This window comes from Pinus tabuliformis, chromosome 8 (assembly GCF_031772625.1).
Source record: "Pinus tabuliformis cultivar Carrire ecotype Pingquan chromosome 8, CPIR1, whole genome shotgun sequence".
Taxonomy (NCBI): domain Eukaryota; kingdom Viridiplantae; phylum Streptophyta; class Pinopsida; order Pinales; family Pinaceae; genus Pinus; species Pinus tabuliformis.
In genome coordinates, this window is record NC_142294.1 from 30696457 (window position 1) to 30724066 (window position 27610).

The 27610-nt window shown below is 37.9% G+C and overlaps 1 protein-coding gene across 1 annotated transcript in view; it reads right to left on the reverse strand.

Moving 5' to 3' along the window:
- Nucleotides 1–27610, reverse strand: part of LOC149233988 (uncharacterized) — a 206892-nt gene that overhangs the window by 39058 nt on the left and 140224 nt on the right. Inside the window, exons 4-5 of the mRNA XM_089371700.1 lie at nt 17524–17615; nt 17182–17259 (exon numbers count right to left, since the gene is read on the reverse strand). Coding sequence (XP_089227826.1) covers nt 17182–17259; nt 17524–17615 — 170 coding nt within the window. The remainder of the gene's footprint in view (nt 1–17181; nt 17260–17523; nt 17616–27610) is intronic.

Here is a 27610-nt window from a genome sequence, read left to right on the forward strand (position 1 = left end):
TGTTATGCTAATTCTAATCATGAAGAATCTTGTTTGCAGGTAGCAAACAGAAGGGAAGTCGACAACAGTCATATAGCAAGTGAAATTGTGACAGAGGAAGAGGGAGCCAGCAGAGTCATAAGGAAGAGGAAATTGTGACAAAGGAAGAGGGAGCTGCAGAGTTCTCGGGAAGAGGAAATTGTGACAGAACCCTAGCAACAAATGAAATTGTTGAGATGAGGACACCATGAGTTCTCAAAGGAAGAAGAAGAGAAGTGAGCAGTCGAAGATGCAGAAGCATAGCAGCTTTGGAAGATGAGGAGCAAAGGTGCTCAAGAAAAAGTTCTAGTGCAGAGAACTAGTGGAAAGGAGATACCAAGAGGTTAACTTGGTACTAGACAAGTGAGAGACTTGTTACAGAGTTGGAGGAGCCTTACTGCAGCTCACAAGTGGACAAGGAGAGTTCACAAGAGAAGAAAAGGATGATTGTTGATAGTCATGCCAAGGGTTCAGGAAGAAGTCGCAAGAAGATGAAAGAGAGTGCCAAAACAGATGGCATGAGGCAGATAAAAGATGAGGATTTTGAGAGGGAATTAGCTGAGTTGAAAGCAGAACTCAGTAATATAAATCAGTTGCTACGAGACCAGGGATATGACTGGATAATGAAGAATAAAAAGGTGAGATGGCCTTCATTACAAGTGAAGCTGAGGTAGAGGATATGTGCCAAATTAAAGAAAGAACTCAGAGCAGCTAAGTGTGAGGTGGAAGTTCACTACTGTGAACCAAAGCAGGGATCAATCCCTGGAGAGGATGAAAGCGATGAAGATGCTGGGAAGAGACCTTTTGAGAGTCTCACGAACTGTTTGGAGGATCAGCATATGATGGAAGAATCATTTATTGAGTCTAAAAGGCCAATTATTTTAAATCTGATAAATGGTATGTGGATGCAGTAATTGTTGAAGGTGATGAATAGAACATTAAGTTTGTTATATGCAAAGATAAAGAACAGTCACTGAGCACTTTTATAAAAATTGAAAGAGAACAGAATTTAAATTCTCCCAAGAGAGAAAGGAGGACAGAATTGTCTTGTAAAGGCAATCGAGGTGGAGACCATATACAATGGGTAGATGCAGGTATGGATGAAAAGCCTAAGTTAGAAAGGTTTTTATTTCTGGACGAGATGCCTGAAACAAAGAAGTTTTTGTTTTTTAAAGAGGTGTCTGAGGTTGACAAGCTTTTAATTGATCATATGTGTAAATACATTGAAGATGTTGAGAAAGAAGTTGCTACAATAAACGAAGAGGTGGAAATTTGATGAATAGCTTGAAGGAAAGCCTGAAAGGGTGTTGGAAGCACCTAAAGGGAGTCTAAAGTCTTATGTTTTTGAAACCAATGAGTGGTTTGTGTCTGCAAGTAGTGAAGAATGTAAGAAAAATCAGACTCATAATTCTGTCATTTCAGTGGAGAAGACAACATTGTCTCATCTAACTAGTAAAAAGGGAAGATATGCAGATACAATGAGTGAAAGTAGTGGAAACAGTCAAGAACATGAGGATGTGCAGGGAACAATGAGCTGGATTCGAGATACTTCAATTGATGAAGCACAAGAAACTTTGGAAGAAGCCATGCAGGACTAACAAAGGAGAAATCATGGAACTTGTGAAAGAAGAAATGACAACAGGTGAATGGAACAGAACTATGAAGGAAACCTTGTATAAAGGTATAAATTGTTTATGGAAAATTTGTCATTTTAGCATGATCCAAAATGTGGGTTTGTTGGAGTAGGTAAAGAACCTGAATTTGCAGCTCAAGAGTATACAGCATTGGATGCACAGTATTGTTGAGAATGAGCGGAAGTATAAGGAGCTGGAAATGACAGTGACAATACAAATTTCTTCTGGAAGTCAGCAGCAAACGAATTGCGGAAATGAGGTATACCAGTAGAAGACAGAGCTTGATAGTGGACTTGGTGGTGCATGGAGATTAATGAAGAAGGCAACCAGATGGAGTTTCCACAGAATGAAAAGTGCAGTCAGCAACAAGTTTCCATGGACTGAGAGGGATTGCATAAAAAATTATGAGTAGGTAGTGTTGTCGCACAGAATGTCTAGGCACAGCGACAACGGCTCAGATTGTGGGTTGTCACCCGCGTCCCCAATCTCTCTGATTAAGTTGTCTCCCTACAACAGACTAAGGGGTGTTGGAAAATGTAACTAGGTTCAGTCTTCATTTAATGTATTTGAGTCATCATATAATGTACTTGTCAAAAAAAGAAAAGAATTTTTATTATTATTATTGTGACTTATTAAAGCTTCAGAATCTCTCGAAGATGTTGATAGCATGCTAGTTACCAATCAGTTTGATTGGGAGAGATTGGTTATCCTTAATCTGTTGGATCTAGGAGAGTTGAGGCTTTGTGAATGAAGCATTTCCTAGCAAGACATTTGGTCGGCACCTTGTGTTGACTTCTAGGTCCTGAAGTTGGAAAGGTGGCGTTGATCATTGAGCTCTGATACGCACCTGGATTTTTGGGTTGAGGGTTAGCTAGTAAGCCTGATGGTACCTAGAGGGGCTGAAGGCTTGAGTCCATCTTATTCCCACTTGGATAGATGGCCCTTGTCAAGAATCTAGTCTGTAGCATTACGATGCCTAAATTGTTGAGAGACCAATGGATAGATTGTCCTGGTCAAGAATCTAGTCCGTGGCATTGCGCTGCCTAAATTGTTGAGAGATCAAAGGATAGATTGCCCTGGTCAGGAATCTAGTCCATGGCATTGCGGTGCCTAAAGTTCTTCATGCTTCATAATACATATAGTTTGAGATCTTCCATTATATTTGTACATTATGAATACCTCCTAGTTAAGAGGGAGTGATGGAAAATGTAACTAGGTTCGGTCTTCATTTAATGTATATGAGTCATCATATAATGTACTTCTCAAAAGAATAAAGAAAATAATTTTTATTATTATTATTGTGACTTCTTAAAGCATGGGTTTCATGCTTGGGTCACCATGTTTTAGGTCAAAGTCCCCATTGAGGACTTCTAGGATTTATTCTGAGTCAATAGAGTCATTGTACTTTTAAAGAGACCCTTCTTGGGCTTTTGAATCATGTAAAAAGGTTAAGTATTGAGTCAAACGTAATTTATGTATCCTGCACACCAAGTCGGCCTAAGGACCCTAATTCGACCCACAAGAAGCCTATAAATACAAGCTAGTCGAAGTCATTTGGAGCATCACCTCTCACAAGAAGTTCGATATCTCTTGTAGCTGGGAGAAGTGCGAAGTTTGTTGTCGAGAAGCCGAAGTACGTGCGAGTTTGGGGAAGTCTAAGGAGAAAGGAAAAATTGAAATTTTGGTGCCTCTCTCTCTGTTTCGTGCCTTGGAATGGGAGATCGAAGTTTTCCAATTTTCTCTGTTGCCGGAAGCTGCCAGTTGCCAGAAGTTGTTGCCTAGTCGAAGTTGTTGGAAAGAGGTCGAAATTCTAGGAGGCTAACCTGGTGTGGAGGGAAGGTTTGGTCTTGGTCTAGAGTGAAGAGTCTCAAAGAATACTATTGAAAGGAAGAAATTCTTCACTGGGTTGTCCCCTCAAGGGGGGTTTTTCCTTAGCATATTGCCTACATCTGGTATCTATTATTTTATGTGTTGTTGCTTTGGTAATTGATTGATGAACTAAAAGAAAGAAGATATAAAGAATCGTAATAATAAGAACCATCACAAGTAATTATCAAGAATAAGAAAATCTTTATGCCTTTTTGATTTTTTAACATGGTATCAGAGCTTTGGTAAAGAAGGAAGAAAAAGACAGTCTCAAGCACTTGATCAAGGAACCATTCAAAAGGATTATCTCAAGGAAAGAGTCTACTATATTCAAAGAAGATGTCTAACACAATCAAGGGAGAGAACAAACTTGAAGGAGCCTCAAACTACAGGTCCTGCAAGAAGAGGATCGATCTCATCCTTGAAAAGAACAAGGTACTAGACTTAGTTAAAGGAAAAGTAAACAAGCCTACAAAGGATTCCATTGATGATGACAAAATGAAATTCAGGGAACTAGAATTGGTGGCCATGACTCCGATGGTAGAATGAATAAAGGACAACCTTGTCCCATTCATAGCTAACATCGATCATGCTCAGGAAATGTATGAAGCCTTGTCAAAGTTATTCACTATTAAGAACATTGGTCAAGTAGCTAGTTTGAAGAATGAGCTAAGGTCCACAAAGATTACTCAAGAAGACACAGTGGCATCCTTCTTTGTGAAGATAGCAAGAATCAGGGATGATCTTTTGGCCATTAAGAAAATTGTTCCGAACAAAGAACTCGTGATCACTGCCCTATTAGGATTGCCACTTACTTGGGGTGCATTTGTTGTAGGTCTTAACAGTTGGAAGGAAGCTCACACTTTTGAAGAACTATGGACAGCCTGCAATCAGGAAGAATTGAGGATCTCATTAGTTGCCAATTCTGAAGGTGTTTCAAATGCCTACATTGCTCAACATAAAGGAAAGAAATCGAAAGGACAAAGGAAGAAAGTTGACATGTCCAAGGAAGAAAGTTGACATGTTTAGGGAACTAGAATTGGTGGCCATGACTCTGATGGTAGAATGAATAAAGGACAACCTTGTCCCATTTATAGCTAACATCGATCATGCTCATGAAATGTATGAAGCCTTGTCAAAGTTATTCACTATTAAGAACATTGGTCAAGTAGCTAGTTTGAAGAGTGAGCTAAGGACCACAAAGATTACACAAAGATCACTACCCTATTAGGATTGCCACCTACTTGGGGTGCATTTGTTGTAGGTCTTAACACTTGGAAGGAAGCTCACACTTTTGAAGAACTATGGAAAGCATGCAGTCAGGAAGAATTGAGGATCTCATTAGTTGCCAATTCTGAGGGTGTTTCAAATGCCTACATTGCTCAACATAAAGGAAAGAAATCGAAAGGACCAAGGAAGAATGTTGACATGTCCAAGGAAGAAAGTTGACATGTTCAGAGAACTAGAATTGGTGGCCATGACTCTGATGGTAGAATGAATAAAGGACAACCTTGTCCCATTCATAGCAAACATTGATCATGCTCAGGAAATGTATGAAGCCTTGTCAAAGTTATTCACTATTAAGAACATTGGTCCAGTAGCTAGTTTGAAGAATGAGCTAAGGACCACAAAGATTACTCAAGAAGACACAGTGGCATCCTTCTTTGTGAAGATAGCAAGAATCAGGGATGATCTTTTACCCATGAAGGAAATTGTTCCGAACAAAGAACTCGTGATCATTGCCCTATTAGGATTGCCACCTACTTGGGGTGCATTTGTTGCAGGTCTTAACAGTTGGAAGGAAGCTCACACTTTTGAAGAACTATGGACAGCCTGCAGTCAGGAAGAATTGAGGATCTCATTAGTTGCCAATTCTGAAGGTGTTTCAAATGCCTACATTGCTCACATAAAGGAAATAAATCGAAAGGACCAAGGAAGAAAGTTGACATGTCCAAGGTAGAATGCTATCAATGCCATAAGAAGGGTCACTATAAGAGTGACTGTCCCGACAATCCAAGAAATAAGAAGAGAGAAAGAGATCATGCTAACATTGTTGAAGAAGGAGACCCAAAGAAAGCCAAGCCCGAAGAATCTGACATTAGGGACTTACACTACTAAGTCCTTTGCTTACAGCCTTAGATATCTTATTTTTATTTTTGATGTTTTAGAATTTATAGGTTTTTAACATATTTTGGAAAACACATTTTTATTGTTTTTTATAAGTATGTAGGTATCCCTCAAGCTTTGGAGGGAGCCCCTAACAACCCCCTAAGATAAGTATCTCATCTCCTTTCAAATTTTAGTTTCACGTACTTGTTTAAGTTTTGATTATATTAATAATAACCACCATTCTCCATCTATTGTCTTGATTAGGAAAACATCTGCTATCATCTACTATTGATGATGTCATGTTTAGGATTTTGGAATGATCAGGAATACCTAACTTAGGGTTGAATGATAAGATCTAAAATCCCAAACCATTGAAATTTTGGTAATTTTGGGCTTGCTATATTCCTATATTGAAACCCTAACTCATTAGGGTTTGATAGAATGTGTAAGCAAGACCCTTATAATGTCTTAGAAATGATTTCCTTGGTATGTATAGGTTTGTCTGATCAAACCCTAGTCTAATCAAGTTTGTCTAACTTCTATTTGATATTTGTGAAGTTGGGTTTGACTAACACATGATATGAAATGCCTTTGCATGATAATGAAACCCTAAGTATATATAGATATGTCCTTTTGGTCGAAACCCTAGCTTGGTCTAGGTCAGTATATGTCTAATGTATTAATGTTGTCAGACATATGATATGCTTATATATGATTATGAATTCCTAGATATGTGGTCATAAGTCTTAGGATTTAATGGAAGTCCATGTCTGAGATTCTAAGATGATGATATTTGGAAATCTAGGGTTTTGCAGCAAAACCCTAGTAGAAGTTAAATTCTTTAGTATGTGTGATATAACAATCTGAGATCTATTTATAATGATTGTTGAAATGAAATTCTACGGTTTTCGAGTTAAGCCTTAGTAGAAGTAAAAATCTCTTATGTATGATAACAATATGATAATTTGAGATTTGTGTAAGATTGTTGAAATCTAAGTTTTGGTTGGGATTGATGGTTGATCGGAAATCTAGGGTTTGCAACTAACCCTAGTGGAAGTTGGTCATGATAATTACTAAGTTGTGATTGATTTTGATTTCCTTTGTATGAAATCTAGGATTTGTATGAAACCCTAGTGAGAAGTCTAACATATAAATTTTTAAGAGTTGTTAGATGCTTTATATTTGTCTGAATTGTTTCTAAGGTTTGCTATATGTTGTAGTAAGGTATGTCATACCTTTGGGAGAAACATTGAAACCCTAGATGTAATGGAAGTTGATTATGATGTAATCTAGGGTTTATGACAAAGTCCCTAGCAAGATGTTGAAGAGTATATGTCCCTTGTTTGTAACTGAGTCTGGGTATCTTATATGTATAAAATTGAAATGCTTTCGTGATTCTGATATGGCTAACTTCATGCTTCTATAGATTTGGTTGTACTTGCTATCTAAGTTGTGCAGGTACACAATCTTCAATATGGTGAAGATGCTCGTTGATGTGATAAGCATGATGAGGATAATGATAACTCTGATGAAATGGTTGGAAGCCACGAAAGATTCTCTGATGACGAAAAGAAGTTGATCTCCCTCAAGAAGCTTGAATAGAAGAAATCTCCCTAAGATTAAGAGGGAGTCCGGATGAAGAGATGCTTCCTGGTTGAGAGGGAGGGCATAGTTTGGTTTTGATTAATGAATTTTGGAGGATATGTTATTGCATGAGAAGTAGGAAAGGAAAGTATATGATTGAGGAATTTTTTGTCAAAGATTCAGCTGATAGCCCACTAAGTTGAGAAGCAACATCTAGAACGACCCCAGAGGTTTGCATTTGATTATGTACATATGAAAGTATATTATTGATTGGGGTTGTGATTGTACAGGTGAATTTGTTATGAATATAATTCATAACAAGTAAAATAAATCAAATAAATGTAAATAGTAAATAATCAAATATTGATTAGGTTAAATAGTCATTAAGATAAGTGAAAAGGCATGTCTAAAAGACATGCCCAGTCATGAAAGGACACATGCTTCGGTATATATATGAGAGTCCTCATTGTAACAATCATCACTCATACATTTCTATATATAATAAATTATTATTACAAATACCTTTGTGTATTTTTACATTCAAGCCTACAAGCTATCGGTTTTTATGCTTCAATGGTATCAAAGCCATGGCACACAATATAATCATGTGGGTCTTTGAACATTGTTCGCCGCACAATGTGCCATTACGTTCACGTCCTGAATGCATTGAGCAGTTTAGTAAAATTCAAGAAGCATTTCATCGTTTAAAAAAATCATATGCAGAAGTTAAAGAATGTCGAAAAGAAATCGATAATAAGGAAGATGATAATAACAATGAAGAAATTAAAAAAGATCAAGATGATGATTCATATGAAGTTGATGTTGAAAGTAAAGGGGACCAAGCAGATACCGAGCCAGTTAGAGAACTAAGTGATCAAGGTGATGATCACCATGTAACTTTTCAACAATAGATATGCATGATGTTTTTGGTTATTCTGGCAAGGAAGAACAACCCGAATATGCTTCTCAGCATAGTCCAGAGAAAAGTGTTGGTAGGGTTACTTCAGAGGAGGGAAGAAGTGAACAAAGGGGATTACATCAAGATGATATAATACATGATGAAGTGGATCAATATGAATCAGAAGAAGAACAACAATATGAGCAAAGGAAAAAGGAGAAACCAGTAGTCCCTCCCTTAGAGCTGGAGTTTCCATTATGCCCACCTCCAAGTCAACTAGAACCAATGGATATTCCAGATGAGGAGAAAGAGAAGGCGACTCAGAAAGAAAAGGCAAATTTGGGACAACGAGAAGATTTTGATCCAAAGTTGGCAGATGAAAGAGCGCTTGAAGTCGAGAAAGAAAACCTTGACAATGTGTCAAAATCACTAAAGAACCTTGAACTTCAAATCAAGGACAAAAAAGAGCAAGCTACATATCTCAAGGAAGTCTTGCTTTATGAAAAGAAGATAGCAAGGAAAAAAGCTAAACTTGATAAGCAACCAAAACTCCTCGAACTAAAAGAAGCAATCTCTCGGATCACACAAAAAATTAAAAGCAGCGGGAAAGAATTGGAGAAGAAGAAAGAAGATCAAATCACCTTCACCAACAACAACCATGAAGATCAGATTCACAAAGAGGAGTTACCAAAAATACACAATTTTGCAGACAAAATGGGTGCCAAAGAACTTAAAGTGTTTGGCATTGACTTTGGGTTAAAAAATAACGTGTATACATGCAAGGCTGGAGCCTATCGAAGAATATTACAATTACAACTAGTTCTCTATGGCCTTGGAGGGTTGGAGCCTATCGAAGAATATTACGTGAGAGAGTATGAGGTACAGTGTAGTTGCATGCAGTTGGCTTTTGCCATTTTAATGAGGGAGAAATTTGAATGGATTAATGATATCGTTGTGTATGATCCGCTTCTGTCTTCATTCGACGAAATTGCCATAAATGCCCTCGGTTGTACTTGTCTCTCTGTCAACGAAAATTGCAGACGGACAGTGGATAGACCAACGCTATTTTTCATGCATCACTGTGCAAATTTTCTCACCGAGAATGTTTTGAATTCAAATCAGCTGCGATCAATCCTTGCCCGTCCTACAGGTGAAAATGGGAGAGGTAAACAAAACATATTGTCCGAGTTGAAGAAGCAATGTGGTAATCAGTTGACATTAAAGATGCAGGGCATGCTAAATGGTTTTGCTGCTTCAAAGGAAATCCAAGCTAGTTTTACAGCAAATTTAAATAACAAGCTAGTCAACTGTCCGCGTGGGTTACCCGCTGACATTTCAATCTTCTGCGTATTTCAGTCGACTAAAATCGTCCCAATCACACCGTCGCTCGTGTCCCCATCCGCTACCCTAACCAATGCAACCCCCTACCCACGAAACTCTGCCACTCCCGCTCCGTGTTGCTCTCGATCCCGTCTTCAATCCACCCAACATTCTGATAGTCTCCGCTCCACCACAGCTTTCCAAACCGCTATCCGTCGACTGTCCACGCGCGAATCTTTCCAGTGTTTCCACGACAAGAGAAGAAAACGTCACATCAAATGGGTCGGAGGTACGACGAACAGAGTGGACGGAAATGACTGGACCTGAGTACGTCTGTGTCTACACTAGCACATCGTTCTGTTTCACATTCTTTTGCGGTAAATTCTCTATCGGCGGGTGTGACGAGGGGTGTGTCTTCCGTCAAAGGTCAAACGCCATGTCTTGCATCAGTTCATTGGGCTCGATGTATATATATGTTCACTGGGTACTCGATGTCTCTGCTGCGTGGTCTATTGAGCCCGTCAGCATCAACCATGCTGCAGACAAACCCCACACCCAACACACCCTTGACCTGTGCATACGGCGTAAATTGTGTTGGGGGGGCATACGCAATGGTCAGATTGTGAAACTGAAGACCTTCAATGGAAAAGTATTCAATGTGCAAGAAACAGTGGCGGTGTAGTCGGTGATAATAAAGAAAATGGTGGAGGACTTCGGCTCTGAAAATTCCATTCCTCTGTTTTTTGTGTCTAGCGAGATTTTAGAAAATATTATCAAATATTGCACACATCACATCGATCACCCACCACATCCCATGGAGACCCCAGACGATGTTGACCCGTGGGATGTGGAACTTGTCAAGGTGGATCGTTCGACTCTGTTTCAACTTGCACTCGCTGCCCAATATCTGCATATCAGGAGTCTTTTCAACTTCGTCTGTTGAACTATTGCCAATGAAATTTCGGCCTATAAAACGCCCGAAAATGTACGAAGAGTTTTCAACATTAAAAATGATCTTACTCCACCAAAGCTAGAGGCTATCAGGCGCGAAGTACCTTGGGCTTTCAATAACTCAAAACTGAACTCTCAAATGTTATAATTATGATTATCAACCCATAACATATATATTTCTTATTGTGTAGTAACATTTACAAAAAATAAGAAGTGTAAAAAAAATACAATAAAAAATACAGTATTTAAAAAAAACAGTAAAAAAAGAAAAGAGTTCAGTATTAAAAAATAAAAATAAAAATAAAGTGGAGATAGAGAAACCCTAGCTTTAAGACAGCTATTTTATATATATATATATATATATATATATATATATATATATATATATATATTAAAAAAAATCCAAGGGAATATTACTGATGAGCTACATGACGAGAGGTTGGCCAGATTATAGACATCAAGACGACAGACACTAAGTGAAGAAAATCCACAGCATTAAAGCTTTGAGGACAAAGCTCCTAAAGGAAGGGGCTATGTTATGAATATAATTCATAACAAGTAAAATAAATAAAATAAATGTAAATAGTAAATAATCAAATATTGATTAGGTTAAATAGTCATTAAGTTAAGTGAAAAGGCATGTCTAAAAGACATGCCCAGTCACGAAAGGACACCTGCTTCGATATATATATGAGGGTCCTCATTGTAACAATCATCACTTATACATTTCTATATATAATAAATTATTATTACAAATACCTTTGTGTATTTTTACATTCAAGCCTACAAGCTATCAGTTTTAATGCTTCAGAATCTCTCGAAGATGTTGATAGCATGCTAGTTACCAATCAGTTTGATTGGGAGAGATTGGTTATCCTTGATCTGTTGGATCTAGGAGAGTTGAGGCTTTGTGAATGAAGCATTTCCTAGCAAGACATTTGGTCGGCACCTTATGTTGACTTCTAGGTCCTAAAGTTGGAAAGGTGGCGTTGATCATTGAGCTCTGACACACACCTGGATTTTTGGGTTGATGGTTAGCTAGTAAGCCTGATGGTACCTAGAGGGGTTGAAGGCTTGAGTCCATCTTATTCCCACTTGGATAAATTACCCTTGTCAAGAATCTAGTCTGTAGCATTCCGATGCCTAAATTGTTGAGAGACCAATGGATAGATTGTCATGGTTAGGAATCTAGTCTGTGGCATTGCACTGCCTAAATTGTTGAGAGATCAATGGATAGATTGCCCTGGTCATGAATCTAGTCCATGGCATTGCGGTGCCTAAAGTTCTTCATGCTTCATATAGTTTGAGATCTTCCATTATATTTGTACATTATGAATACCTCCCTAGTTAAGAGGGAGTGATGGAAAATGTAACTAGGTTCGGTCTTCATTTAATGTATTTGAGTCATCATATAATGTACTTCTCAAAAGAATAAAGAAAATAATTTTTATTATTATTATTGTGACTTCTTAAAGCATGGGTTTCATGCTTGGGTCACCATGTTTTAGGTCAAAGTCCCCATTGAGGACTTCTAGGATTTATTCTGAATCAATAGTCATTGTACTTTTAAAGAGACCCTTCTTGGGCTTTTGAATCATGTAAAAAGGTTAATTATTGAGTCAAATGTAATTTATGTATCCTCCACACCAAGTCGGCCAAAGAGAGATCAAGTCGGCCTAAAACCCTAATTCAACCCATAAAAAGCCTATAAATACAAGCTAGTCGAAGTCATTTGGAGCATCACCTCTCACAAGAAGTTCGATATCTTGTAGCTGGGAAAAATGCGAAGTCTGTTGTTGGGAAGCCGAAGTAAGTGCAAGTTTGGGGAAGTCTAAGGAGAAAGGAAAAATCGAAATTTTAGTTCCTCTTTGTCTCTGTTTCGTGACCTGGATTGGGAGATCGAAGTCTTCCAAGTTTCTCAGTTGTCAGAAGCTGCTACTTAGTCGAAGTTGTTGAAAAGGGGTCGAAATTCTGGGAAGCTGACTTGGTGTGGAGGGAAGGTTTGGTCTTGGTCTAGGGTGAAGAGTCTCAAACAATACTATTGAAAGGAAGAATTTCTTGACTGGGTTTTCCCCTTGAGGGGGGTTTTGCCCTGGCATAGTGCCTACATCTGGTATCTATTATTTTATGTGTTGCTTCTTTGGTAATTGCTTGATGAACTAAAAGAAAGAAGATATAAAGAATCGTAATAATAAGAAACATCACAAGTAGTTATCAAGAATAAGAAAATATTTTTGCCTTTCTAATTTTCTAACAAGGGGGGTAGCCCCTACAGAAATGGAATGAAGAAGGACTAGTTGGGAACCAACCAATCCAGGAGACACAGTATTGTTGCTTTATCTAAGTATTGTTGCTTTATACTGACATATTTGTTGAAGAATCAAGGGCAATTAGCTATAGTGTGATTCTTCTTGACTTGATAACAATTTGTGGAGTCTTTTTACTTTTTCGTGTTAGCTTAATCTTCTTCTTATTATTATTAATGCATGTGTGTGTGCTTCATCAAACTGCTACCAAAAACATAAGAACAAGAACATACGATGTTGGCTCTCTGCAAGCGCCAAAACCTCTCTTCTCTTGAGAGGAAGACCCTTCGCTAAATTTCTCTTATTGAAGCTTCTTATTGATCAATGCCAAACCCTAGACCCTTAACAAGAATATCCTCCAAGCACAAGTCAAGTCCTTCCTCCTTTTGCACTTTGGTTTCTCGGCACTTTGTCCTTCTCCTTTCGGCACTTCATTCCCTGACACTTCGTCTTCCTTCTTCCTGCACTTCGTTCTTCTTTCAACTATTGGTAGACCTTGTTGCACTAGCTCTAGAAGAGACACTTATTCTTGGTCTATGATGAGACTCCTTCATTGTGATGATCCCTTCCTTCCTCTTGACCAAATGAGCTTTTTCCTTGAGGTGTAGGTGCAGACTTGATATGACCGTCTTACAGCCCTAATTTCTTGCACATGTGGGAGTTTTACTTGATGTTGTATAAGCTTCTCTCCTTCGCTTGAGTACCCTTCTTCTACGCTTGAGTAGGAGGCCTTGTAGGCCTAGATTTAACCCCAAACAATGAGATATAGTTCACTGTGAGTTGTTGTTGTCATAACTGCAGGGACAACCCTCCTTTTTCCTCGGACATGTGACTGCAGCTTCCCTAGAACAGACCTCTAGGGCTCAGTGTTTCTTCCTCCTTCTTCGATGTCCTTGGAGACCCTTTTCTTGTGCTCTTGTTACCCTTTACTTGCCTTCTACCTTCGCTGATTTCAGAGAGATAGATTGTGTTGTCTTTAGAGGAGTGGAGAGACACTATATATATAGGATTGTCCCTCCTTTAGGCCAACTTGAAGGTCGACTTGCTATCTTTGCTTCGGATGACTTCTTTGGTGGTGTCTTTGCTTTGGATAAGACTTGACTTTACTTGGAGGGATATTCTTTGACTCTTACACAAACATATACATGGTGCAACATGCACTTAAGGTCTTCAACATTTTCTTTTGACTATTTCACTCACCTATAGCACCTTAGCATGTGCTAGACCTATTTCAATGAGCAAGAAACTCATTGATATATATTATAAAAATAATATTTCTTATCTTGAATAAATACAAATATCAAAAGTACATTTATGAAGACCGAACCTAGTTACATTTCCTTCAACAATACTGAGCTTTATCATGGTGTTCTTCTATGAAGCAACAATACTTGGAGTTGTTTGTACTTTAAATTGTAGAATACACAAATGTACTATAAGTAATATTTTTATTAACAATATGATAGTACAAGGATGATTGAATGTTACAATGAGGGCCTGCTTATATATCTAGGCAGGTGCCTCTTCATGATTGGGCATGTCCTTTACAATCATGCCTCTTCATTAACTAATCATTAATTAACTATAATTATGATTATTATTTATTCACTTATATTTATTTTATTTTTATATAAATTATATTTGTAACATTGCCATGCTCTTCAAAAAGCTTTGTCCTCAAAGCTTTTTCACTAATAACTTTCTTCACTTCTTCATGTCATTTCAGCATGTGTAAGTACTATCTAGGAATGAGGTTTTTTCCATTTCCTTGTCAATATATATATTAGGAAAAGTAACTTACTAAATTAACAAATAAAGTGACTTTATAATTTAATAAAGTAACTTTATTATAATTTGGTAAAGTCACTTTATGATAATAAATTAATATTTTATTAATTGATTATTCCTTTTCATTTTTATTTTTATTTTACTTAGTATAATTAAGTTCCCTTTTTTTTAAATGTAAGTGTATCGTCGTGTCCCCTTCTTGATAGTGGCATCTATTCCTTGCTTGCATTTCATGGATGTGTGTTCATATATTCATTTCAATAATAAGGGTGAGCTGCGTTTAGTGAATTTCTCAGGGAAGAGCTTCACGCTTTTGCACGTTTATCACCTCGGGTGTGGAATATACAGGAGTCTCAATCCGAATGTGCAATAATTCATTCATCCCTACATTCTCTTATATTGCACTCACCCCGAAATTGACTACCTTGAGGTTCCCTTCTCGTCTAGGAGAATATTGAATCGTCGTTGGCCATTGTGACAACTGTAGGTTGATGATGATATACAGATTCCAATTTAAATTTTGGTAGTTTTACAAATTCAAATAAACCGATTCTATATCTCAATAATTGCGGAGGAGGTAGCGGTTTTCTGGCTGGCTAATGTTGAGTACGTTTGTTGCCAGCATGTTTTACTATCTTTGGTTCATCTGAAATGATGAGGACGTTTTTCTGCTCAATTATGTTCAATAAGGGTAAAGTCCCCTTACGTGGCCTTCCACAAATGCCAAAGAAATAAAAATGAGAACATTATGACCCCCAAACTACTCCATCCCTTAAATATTCCAAACCATAAGTGGAAAGAAATATCGAAGGGCTACCAGTGTCGGATGGAAAAGACAAAATCCTTACAGTAGTCGGCAAACTTACCAAATATGCACACTTCATAGCAATGAAGAAATCAGACTCAGCAAAACAAATTGCTAAGATATTTTGCAAGAATGTCTACAAACTAAATGGGTTTCCCAAAGTCAATGTTACCAATAGAGATGCCAAATTTAAAGGGAATTTTTGGAAAAGAAAAAATTCAAACATATTGGAACATACATCAACATGAGTTCGGTATACCATCCTCAAATAGACTGTCAAACAGAAGTTGTCAATAAATGTTTGAAAGCTTACCTTCATTGTTATGCAAAAACAAACAAAATAAGTGGGCTCAATGGTTACACCTCGCCGAATGGTGGTACAATTCCACTTATCATACTTCAGCAAAAATGACCCCATTTCAAGCTTTGTATGGTTATGAGCCTCCTAAATTGAAGGACTTTCCATTATCGAGACAAAATTTCCAGCAGTTAAAAACTAGTTAGAAGAAACCCAAAAAGTCTTCCAAGAACTAGAGGAAAATCTAAATATTGCAAGAAATCAGATAACAAGCTTACCAAAACAAAACAGAGAAAGAATTTGAGGTTGGAGAATGGGTATTTGTTAAACTTCATCCTTACAAGCAATTGTCCCTAAAACAGAAGGGAAAAAACAAATTGACACCAAAGTTCACAACATTTTCCATTTATCTTGCCTTAAGAAAGCATTAGGCAAACACCAAGTAGTACAGACAACACTTCCAACATTAGATGATGAAGGGAAGATCGTTTTAGAACCAGAAGGAATCATCACCACCAAGGAAAAGAAATTATGATCACAAGTAATTAAAGAATATTTTATCAAGTGGAAGAACCTACCAGAAGAAGAATCCTGTTGGAGACAAACGCATTCCGTCAACAACACCCTTTGTTACCTATGCTTTGAGGACAAGCATTTTTTTGAGAGGAAGGCAATGTTATGTAAAAAAAATATTTACTAAATATGTTTTAATGTCTAATTTAGTAATTAGGAAGAAGGGGCACAATCAAAGATCATGCTGCCTCGTGTAAAGGCACCCAAAGTTGTATTTAAGCCAGTGGCCCTTCCAGTGTAAGATCATCACTCAATTTTCTAATAAAATAAACATATATGATATCTGTCAAATTGCAGTGTTAAATTGTTTCCTACATCATATCGAAAAAGAAAAACTACCCAAAATCGCAATTTCAAAAAACTAATGGAACTAAATATAAAAGATCCTCTGATTGACAGTTATGCCATGAAGCATCCAATAGAGCAGTGTGACTAAGTCTCATTGGACCTTCACCCTTCAGTAGCAAGAAGTGCTACTAGGGTTAAGAAGACCCAAACAATAAGTGTGAACAGACTAAACAAAAATAGTTTTGATAGATATGATGTGTATTTCTCACCTCTTTTAAAGTTCAATCTTTTTTCCATAATTTAACAAATTTGGAATGAGGGTGACAAAATGGTTGGCTTTCGAGTGAAAAAGTGGGTACAAATACCATGTCCCAAGAAAAGAATGAAAAAAATAAAGATCATTGAAATATTGGACATTTTGAAATAACTATTCAATGTAGTTCTAAATATGATTTATGATCCTATGCTACAACTATTCATTATTTTATATATAATTTTTTTATTAACTGTATTTTTATTTATCAACTCATTGAATGTATATAACATGAGATCATTATCAATCTATGGTGAATAAGATATTTGTTGACTTAAAGATTGAATAAAACGAAGAGCAATTAATTTGCCTATACTTATCGATCAACTAAAACAAGCGTACATACTACAAACCACATATATCATTATAACAAAACATCATGTAAAGGTACCAATTAAAGAATTGAGCTAGAAAAAAAGATTCAATATACTCAATATAAGCCATCTCTGCAGCATCACCCTGTCTTATGCGAGTCCTAAGTAATCTGGTGTAGCCACCCACTCTATTCCTGCTACCACAAAATAATTTCTCAGTAATTCAGAACACTGCAGATTTACAACCGTTTTAAGTTACAGAGCAAATGTCTCGCACTAACAATAAATATATTATAATTTGTTTTTAACTTTACACGGTGTGACATGTAAAATATCTTTTAAATATGTCATTAATAATATTAGGAAGATTAGAAACATGAGGTGTGCCACACTGGATTACCAATTAAAATAAAGGGAAGCAAGATTTTCAAGATCGTCAATAACAGAAATGTACTCACTTGTAACGGTAAGCAAATTCAGTAAAAAGTTTATAAACAATATCATCTCCTCGAACAAAAGAACCTGCGCGTCTCTTAGCTAATTCAGTGCCCTGTGAACCATGAGATGAAAAGGTTAACACTAAAATACTCCATAAATAAATAGAACTATAAAAATATTTACCTTAATAAAATATTTGCCTTAATAATTAAAATAGAAAAAAAATATCTTAAGGATAACAGAAACAAATCATCCATGTATAAAGAATGGGTTCTTCCACCAGATATTCCCCCTTGAAATGCATGTTGTTGACCAAGTACATCTCAACAGTTCCAAGAAGCAGAGTATAAAGCAGTGGATAAAAATTTTGAGTCATTATCATTATTGTAGTCCCAAATTCTGCTTTTGTATTGTAAAAATGATGTTAATATGATTATTAAGCCATGTAACAACACCTAGGTAAGCCTATGATACTTCTCAAAGGGTTTCACTCTAGAGAGTTTTTTAACCTCCCCAATTACTTGTGTTTCTAAACATGAATAATTGGCAGAGTTTTTCTCCCACATATACCCCAAAGCTAGGGTGGAACTCATTGACAAGGTATTAGGTGAGTCTTAGTGTTATCAAGTCTATGTATTTTTATCATATTAGATCATGTGTCTTGTGTCGCAGAATTTGGGTGAGTCTTAAGGGGTCTATGTCTATATGTAAAATTCCCCTTTTAAGGGTTGAGTATTGTAAAATCTGATGTAAAAATTGTCTAGAAAAGATTTTGGTGAATGGTTCCTCATAATTAGAACACCATTACCAAAATATTTTTTAGATCCACTTAGAGGGTGGAAAAAATTTGTAATCCCCACTCGAGTCTATCATTTAATTTTATGGCAAAAATAAAAATGAATTTAGCTGGAAATTGTCAAAAAAATAAAATGAAAGAAAATTAATTACCCTCCAAGTGGGAAAATCGTCAAAAAATTATTGAGGCCACTTTTCAAAGGAAAAAATTCAAGTCAAAATAAAAAGCCTCATTTTCAAGGCAGAAGGGCCCAGTCCAGAAATTGGTTGGACCCACAAGATTATTTTCTCCAGCAAATTGAAATTTTTGGACCAAGCAGTTAATTGTTTTGCACAAGTAACGACAATTCTATTTTTGAAGATTCTCCAGTGGTCCAGAAGTCAAAAGTTGATCCCTCCAGCATAGTAAATAAGGAAAAATGAATTCTTTTGGAGATTTGTGCCAGCTAATCAAGGGATCGAAATTTGTTTACAAGGATCAAGCTATAGATCGAGCTACTAGCCGATATTTTGCACCTGATGGGGTTGATCCCTCTCATTATCTATATAAAGAAGCATTTTGCTCCTCATTTGACATGATGATTTGATCTACTAAGCTAAACTCTGCTGGAAAACAAAAAATTGACAATAAAGCATAAGTCTTTGCGGTTTCAATTCAAGGTGCCTCTCTCTCAATGATTTATGGTATGTGTTGAATGGTTTTAATGCTCTAATCGTGTAATATTGAATATTGTTGTTTCAATAGCCAGTGGTTGGATCATCTATTACAAATTTACAACAGGTATCTTGTTTTAGGTGTTGGGTTCTAGAGAAGCATTTTCTGCTCACTCGATCTAGCAGGTATCTATAGATCTTGGGGGTTTGAAGTGTGTATCTAAATCCCTTTTGAAACTAACAATTTATATTCCAAAGTGTGTAGAGATCTTCAGAAGATTCAAGCCTTGGGCAACACCCAAGTACATGAATTTGAGGAGATCTTCATCTTATCTGGCTTCTCTGCCTGATCTAACAATTTGTGGTGCAGGGTATTGGCTAGTATATTAAAATAAAATTATTCCATTGCTTATTTTAAAAATCTACTTGGGCTATAAATGATTTATATGCTAATCATAGCTTGGAATTTCTTGTAGATATTGTAAAAAAATTGTGAATAAATTTTCTAACCCTTGTATTTTATTTTTCACTTTGTAAATAATTATTTGGGGTTTTTACTTTGAGATTTTTCTAGATCTTGTGGATTGGCTCTATTTATCTAGCTTGCAGGTGTCAAGGATCAAAGTTTCAGGGACAAATCTGAACTTGGAGGATCTTAGCCTTCACCTAGCCTAGACGGTTAGGGTTTGGACAATTTTCAACCTTAGGAGTCGTCCAACCCAAAGGAAGAGAGTGTTCAGCCAAAGAGGGTGGATCTAGGGTCTAGAGACCCTAATCTACAAGACCCAAGTCATCAAATTGCAACGACTTGCCTTCTTAAGGGAGCCACTAGCCCTAGAGGGATTGAATCACTGCAGAATCAGCATTTCTTGCCAGAGATTTATCATCTAAGAGTTTTGTAGGGAAATTTCTTGGATTTTATCACATTCTTGTGGCTAATACTTGAATTGGTGACTCAATGAAGGTAGTCGCAGGGGTTTTCAACCCCATTAGGCTTGGTCGCAGGCTTAATAGGCCTTTCCTAGCCTAGTCGCAGCCTTGAGACGGCCTAATAACCCTAGCCGCAGCCCTTATTGACTTGAAAATCACTTCATTATTCATTTTTGGCACTAACTCTTTGCGTTTACAGGCTTAATCACATGTTTTGTTGGAGTTTGAAGTGGTTTTTCATTGACTATTTGTCATTGATCCATAGGGTTTGAGTTTTCTTGGCTAATTATTGGTTTTCTAGGGCTACAATCCATTTTGAAGGAGCTTTGTGGGCTCAAGTTGGTCTTTAGCCCTAGCCGCAAGCCAAGAAGACCTCTTTTATCTTAGCATTTTGGAAGCCTATTTTGCTAACATCTTGTGATTGTAGGTGTCCTTAAAGGGTTTCATTTGTTTGGGTCTCAAACTCAATTTTCAAGGGCTTTCACTTGACAAATCAACCTCCTAAGCCTAGCCACAGGCCTAAGAGGCCTCATTTTCCCTAGACGTGAAGGTTTGAGGGGTTGTTCCTTTGTTCCCAGAACTGGTCTTGGTCGTTGCAGGTGTTTGGGGTACCAATTATTGCATCTTTGAAGCAAAAACACTCTCTTTGGCGTCTCAACTTGGCACACTTCATATTGGGAATAGGCCACAAAGCTTCAAGGGTTTGCTCTTGCCCTATCCTCATTTTTTTTCCTTGACTGTCATAAAGATATTCAGATCTGAAGCATTCATAACAGTGGCATAATCACCTAATAATCTAATCAATATAAGCTTAAGGCACCTAAGGAACATCACATATTAATCTTCTAAAGCTAAATCGTTGTTCTAGTATTTATGTTCTCTTGTATTGGTGACTATCTTAAGGTCTGATATAAGTTTTCAAAGGACTGATATAAAATTTGCAGCGACATAGTCCCTTTGAAAGAGGTCCTAAAATTGATCCTAATAAGCCCAAGAGACTAAAGGAATATTGCATCTTAACTGACAGCTTAATTATTGTTGATATAAGTTCATTTGCAAGTGATTTGGGACTGCCTTCATAGTAATAAGTGGGCTGATCTGATTCGCTTAGGTCTGGTGCATTCCCTTATGATGATATGAACAATAGTTAAATGGTTGCATTGGTCTCTCTTTGATCTTGAGGATAAAATAGTACTCTTGCATACTAACATCTTGCATCTCACATTAGATTAGGCCCTGCACTTCATTTAGGATAAATTTTACATCTTGCAGCCACTGTTCATCCAGTCACTTGATATATTAATTTCTATTGTGCAATTAATTAATCTTGAAGGCACTGGTCTATAGTTTATATTTTAAGAAATCTAATATCTTTGTGCTTAATAATCTTACTTGTCACATAATTCTAATCCAGGTTGCTAGGACATTCGGTTGTATCTCCTAAAATTTTGGGTTTCCAACGAGTTTCTCATCATTTCATTATAGGGACTACCCCCCTTAGCCTGCATTTAGGAGATAGCTTAAAAGGAGAAGGCAGGGATCAGAGTGACAACCCCCGCCTTGAGCGGTGTTGCATTAAGTGTACAATTCGGGCGACAACACATGTAATAAGAATGAATCCTTCTCATAGAAGCAAAGGAGATAAGTTTTATAGATTGAATAGCTATAACATCAGTAGATGGAATAAAAAAGTGATTCAACATAATACAAGGAACATAAGGGAGCAACTTAAATGTCAATAACCCAACCTTCTCATCCAAGGTCTCCAAATGGTAATTAAGAACAAAAGAGATTCAGAAACTTTTAAAAACAGGCTAAATTTATTCCAAACTAGATGACACTCTCACTTATGCACAATATTCCACCAATTTTACGGGATGGAGGTATGCAAGAATGGGGTCATGCACAAGGGGGACGTGTGGGAGCACCTCGAAAATTAAAGGAAATCTAGGGATTGTTAATTTGTTACCCACCACCAGTGGGTGACCCCATGAGAGAACTTTTTCTCCTAGATTTGTCTTCAACCGATAGCCGGCAGCCCCGATAGCCACCAGTGTAGCTAATATGGTGCCAGTTGATCTCCACTCCCTGAGCCAATCATATGTCGCCTTGCCCATTTGTCGAAATCGTGCGTTTGAAGGTGGGGCATCCAATCCTAAAGGTATGTCATTCATTGTGCAATCGAGTGCTTATGTTTGTTTTTTTAGGGCACACTTGGGTATGGATTACTAGGTGGCTTGGAGGAAGGAACGGTTTCAACTGTAGTCTTGTTTCCTCACCTTAAATGGGGATTTAATCCTCAACCCTAATCCCGTGGGATCTCCCCTATTGGCTTATAGCTTTAGGATGGGTACTACTCGAGAAACCTTGATTTTGGTAGCACAGTCCCATTTTACCATTCCACATTTTTCACTCCCCTTTGCACATTACATGCCCCGTTTCATCATCTTCCCTCTCTGGGTCCACATGACCATTGGATCCACAAAGGCTCTAGTACTCCTCCTGCCCTTGTCCACATGTCTGGGTCGAGCCTGGAACGACGCTCAGGAGGTTGATGCATCCTAAAAATATATATAAAAGCATAATATGGCCACATACAAAAGGAAATAATAACACAAAAATGCAAAAGAAGGTTGCAACAATAAAATTTAGCACATGGGCAAAAGCCAAACATGAGCTCTCCCCCTTATCATTATGGCCATCACCCTGGTTCCTAGGGCCCCTATGAGTGCCCCATGCATCATTAAGGAACCCATGCATGTCCCAACCCCTAGTGGGCGATGAATTGTCCCACCTTAAGGGGGGCAATCACTGCTATATCATACACAACATGCTCTCATCCCCTGGAGCCCTGAGCAGTAAAATAAAAGAAAAACCAATTAAAGGCAAAAGGCAAACAAAGAGGCGTGGAAAAACAAAAGTCGGGGTAACTCATGTACCACGATTGCTCCCTCCTATATTCATACACCCAAATATATGGACATCCCTCGTCATTACCACCCTTGAGCCCATGGCAATTGGCCTTAAGAACCCTGTGTCCTCATCCACCTCATCGTTATCTACATGACACCTACCACTTGAAGGATTTACCTTGGACATGTCCTTTCTTTTAGGGGCTAGGAAAACCTAATAGGGTTGTTTAATGTTTATTAACCACTCCTAACTAGGGAGGTAACACCATTACATGCTCAAAGCCGCAAATTTGGAAGGGAAACCCACTATGAAGCCTCATCTGTGCCCTTGACTAACAAGCTCGATTCACTTAGATGCACTAAAGAATTATTGTACCTGAAGGTGAGGAGATGCATTGGATCTTACACAAGATTGGCAAGTAGTTTCATCATGGGTTGGGCAACTTAACTGGGGCCCAAGCCCACCAGAGGATCATATTGACACTTGTAGGGGAAGCGTTGAGAGCCATGGGTTTCCATCATGTGACAGAGCATTATCTCATGCCATGGGCAGCCTCAGCACCTTCAGCAGCTTGTTCATTGCCCCACATTATATTCGAGATGATGCACTTGGACCAGCAGTCCCCTCGACCGCCTTAGCAGTATATACAAGGTTTGGCATTTAATCTGATGCCCATAGGAGGTTTATCTCATCCTTAAGAAATGGGAGGGAAAGCACCATCTTTCGTGCCCTCATTTGGAGCAGTCTACAGGCTTATTTTCCATCAGGAGACCCATGAGACCACTACTTGTGCCCCAGAGCCAATTTGGAGCACCACATGATGTTTTACTTGGAGATCAAGGGGCTACCCCCTTGTCTATCATTCATGGAGCCCTCACTCTCATTATGGCACCTTGAGGACTCAACAAGGCCCTCCAACGGCCCTTCTACACCATGATTTCATCATTTCGGCTCATTTTCAATGGCTTATTCTTCACTTTAGGAGCTACTTGGTGGGCTTGTCACCAAGGGCATCTTAGGCAAATTCGAATTAGATAGACGATCATATAAATTTAGATATCTCCTATTGAGAGAGATAATCATCATCACACTTGGATCTCTTTGTAAAAGTATTTCGCACTTCTTTCTCTTGGACGAAATTGGATGTCTTTGAAGCATTTCGATATTTCTGGGAGCTAATTTCGCTCTCTTAGAGCTGCCTCTTGATCTATGATTGGATATATCTCTTCTTATCTTGTAAGTGATTTTTGTTGAATATTTTTCATGAAATAATGTCTAATGTGTGGAATTATTGCAACTAGCTAGATCTTGTGTGCCCTAATTTTATTGAATATCATTGTGAAGATTGTTAGATTGTGAAATTGCACATGTTACTCATTGAATAACAAGTAGATGAATGTTCCTAGTGGATTGAAACTTGTTTTTCTTCCATGAAAATCCATAGATCTTGGGTGGGTAATTGTTGAAAGGTAGGTGCTAGGGCATCGCTTCTTAACCTCCTTGAGGAAGAATTTAGCAAATTTCTCCATAGCCAAGGGAAGTAGGCACTGGTCCAAGGAAGAATTGGTGGTCACCCTCTTTCCTTCTCTTTTTCTACTCCTAAAATTTTCCAGCCCCACTCCTATACGGCCTAGCTAGGGCTCCCTGCGAATTCCATTAGAGGAGAAATTTTTCAACTCCATCTAGTCAAGAACCTGCATTGTTGTATCCTCTAGGGATTCTCAAAGTTTCAAGGAATTCCCACAGTTGGTTTACGAGAAAACTCAAGCCCTAGCTCTGACTTTGAAATCTTATCTTGAGTGTCATAGGTTAGGAGGTCTTCTTGAGGGTCATTTGCACATAAAACTCTAAGAAATGATCATTCTTGACCCTTTTCCTATCCTAGCTTGACCTAGTGATTATATTGGAGGAATTCCTCCCATGATTACTCACAAACCCTAGGTCTCGCTTAGGTCCTTTCTAGGTTTCTATAGTGGAGCGAAAGCCCTCTTTTGAAGAATAATAATCTTGTAAAGCTCCTAGAGAGGTCTTGCCTCACCGTGGAAGTCTTGATCATAGAGATGCTTATCATCATTGAATATTCATAACCCTAGGTTTTGACTCTCCTCTTAGGTCTTTCTTGGAGAGTCTTTCCTTCATCAAGCCATAATTGAGCCTCTATTTTGAATGGGCCTTGTAAATCACTTCATACCTTGTCCCTAATCCTATCATTGCAAACGGTTCACCTACATACCGAGACTCCTCCCATCGGTGAAAATTTGTAAAGAGCGGGGGCACTGACTGAGGTGACAGTGGGTCTTTGTCCCATTGTTGACATTTGGTCTAGTAGTTGTCCCTTAGGTAACCCTCCTAGGACCCCTGCTAGATTGTTTGGAAACAGGGGCGATGGGGGGATGTTGGGGTGTGTGTGCAATTCAAATTCAAATTCAATAATGAAATAAATTGATTCATCCAGTATAGAAAAAGTCCCGGAAAAATCGCGATTTATTCCTAAAATTCCGATTTTTTGGGCAAAACGATTAAATCACACGATTTTTTGGCGACTTTTTCGTAAACGAAAAAATCGCGATTTTATCGAATTACTCCCGATTAAAATCAGGAGTCGACCCAAAAAGTCGGCCTCCCTTCCCAACGCGTGGATAAAAAGCCGGCAAAGGTTAATTTCGCTTCATTTTCGCTGTGTATTTTGGCATTCGACGTTGTGGAGATACAAGGATTTTCGTTTGCCATTGCGTTAAGAGGAGCTGTGGAGATACAAGGGTTTCCGTTTGCCATTGCGTTAAGAGGAGCCCGCTCTATTAAGGACCAAGGTATGTTTCTAATTAACCCGAGATACCTGTTTCTTAAATCTTTCAGCGGATTGTATCATTGTAATATGCATAATATATATGGCTATGTGGAACATAGCCATATATGTATGATATGTATAATATGTATAATATATGTATTATGTATAATATGTAATATGTATTATAATCTACACAATTGTGGTTTGTCGCCTTAAACTCAGACAGAAACTTATATCTATTCTCTGTGGCATGAACATAAAATAGTTGGATCAAAGGAAAACTTAGTGAAAGATTGTCTAGACTGCAAAGCATCACAACACTTGAGAACAGAGGCAACGACAGTCCCTCTCATATTCATATTTTTCAAGTTCATTGATGTCAAGACTGCAAAGCATCACAACACTTGAGAACAAAGGCAACGACGGTCCCTCTCATATTCATATTTTTCAAGTTCATTGAATCAGTTCTAAATGTGTCAAATGTCACAAAAGTTTTATGTAGTGCAGTAGTCTAGACTCTAAGTCTAAACCAGTCCTGGTAAAAATAATTCCACACTAAATGATAGAACTGAACTCAATCGACTACAAGTAATTGACACCTATGTTATAAATTATAATTATTTATAATATATATAATATATATGGCCTTGCTGCTCCAAAACTCTGTCCAAAAGGGATAGTCAAAAGGGCAGTCTCAAAACCAACACTCACTGCTAGTGAATATGCTAGTGACTCAACATAGTACAAAGTCACACTGCCAGTGACTCTACAGTCTACACAGTACACAGTCACACTGCACAGAGCCTAAAAATCTGTGTGCTGTAGCATATAATTTCATAATCATAAATGATAAAAGTTTTATCATAAAACAATGACATAATCCTAAATAAAAATGATAAAACAGTGACCTTATAATGACTGTATATTGACTTGATAACGGCAGTGTTCATGTGATGATAGCTGCAGTGTTCATGTGACTTCAAAATAGCTACTATGTATTGTAAATTTGTAATTTAAATTTACCAATTTGTTTCTGACTGCAATACAAATTATATTTTGCTGATTTGAAGGCTGAAGCAATTTAATTTGTTTCAATTTTTTTTGTGCCCAGGTTTAAATTCAAGCTCAAAGTCTAAAACAAAATGCCAAGGATTTTGGACGCTATGTGGAAGTTTGGTGAACCTGATACTACACCCGAAACTAGGGGGGTCAATAGAATGTATTTGACTTGCAAGTTGTGTGGCAAGCATATGTCAAGAGGTATCAACAGATTAAAATTCCATTTGGGGCAAATTCTGGGGCAAAATGTTGACCTTTGCACAAATACAACTCTAAAATCATCCGACGGGCCATTCAATCATTGATGGATAAAGAGGACGGAAAGGACCCCAGGGCAGCACTAAAAAACCAACTTGTAGGGGCCTCAAGAGTGGGGGGAATTGAGAGTGGCAGTGCTTCTTCAGCAGCATCACCTTCCTCACCCATAGGTCCCAGCCCCTCATCTATCTCATCTTTTTTTGTTCCTAGAACCACAGCTGGTGCACAACCTGGGATCAAATCAGCAATGAAGAAAAAGGAAAAGGCAGAAGCTGACAGGTTGGTCAGTAAGTGTCTTCTATGGAGCGATGTTCCTTTCAACATTGCCAAGACAAACCCATTCTACTAGCCTATGTTTGATGTTATTGCTGTCGTTGGCCCAGAGTACAAAGCCCCCACCTTTGCAGAATTGAGAGGGCCTCTTGTTCAAGATGAAAAGACAGATTGCACTGCTAGATTGGCGGAGTTTAAGGCATCATGGGAACAAACTGGATGCACAATCATGTCAAATGGTTGGACTGACCAAAAGGGTAGGACCCTTCTTAACTTCTTGGTTAGTTGTCCCAAGGGGGCAATGTTTATGAAATCTATTGATGCATCTGCACACATTAAAGATGCACGTACATTATGTGAGTTGTTGGGCATCTTCCTTCAGGAAGTAGGCCCAAGCAATGTTGTCCAAGTCATAACGGACAACGCTGCAAATTATG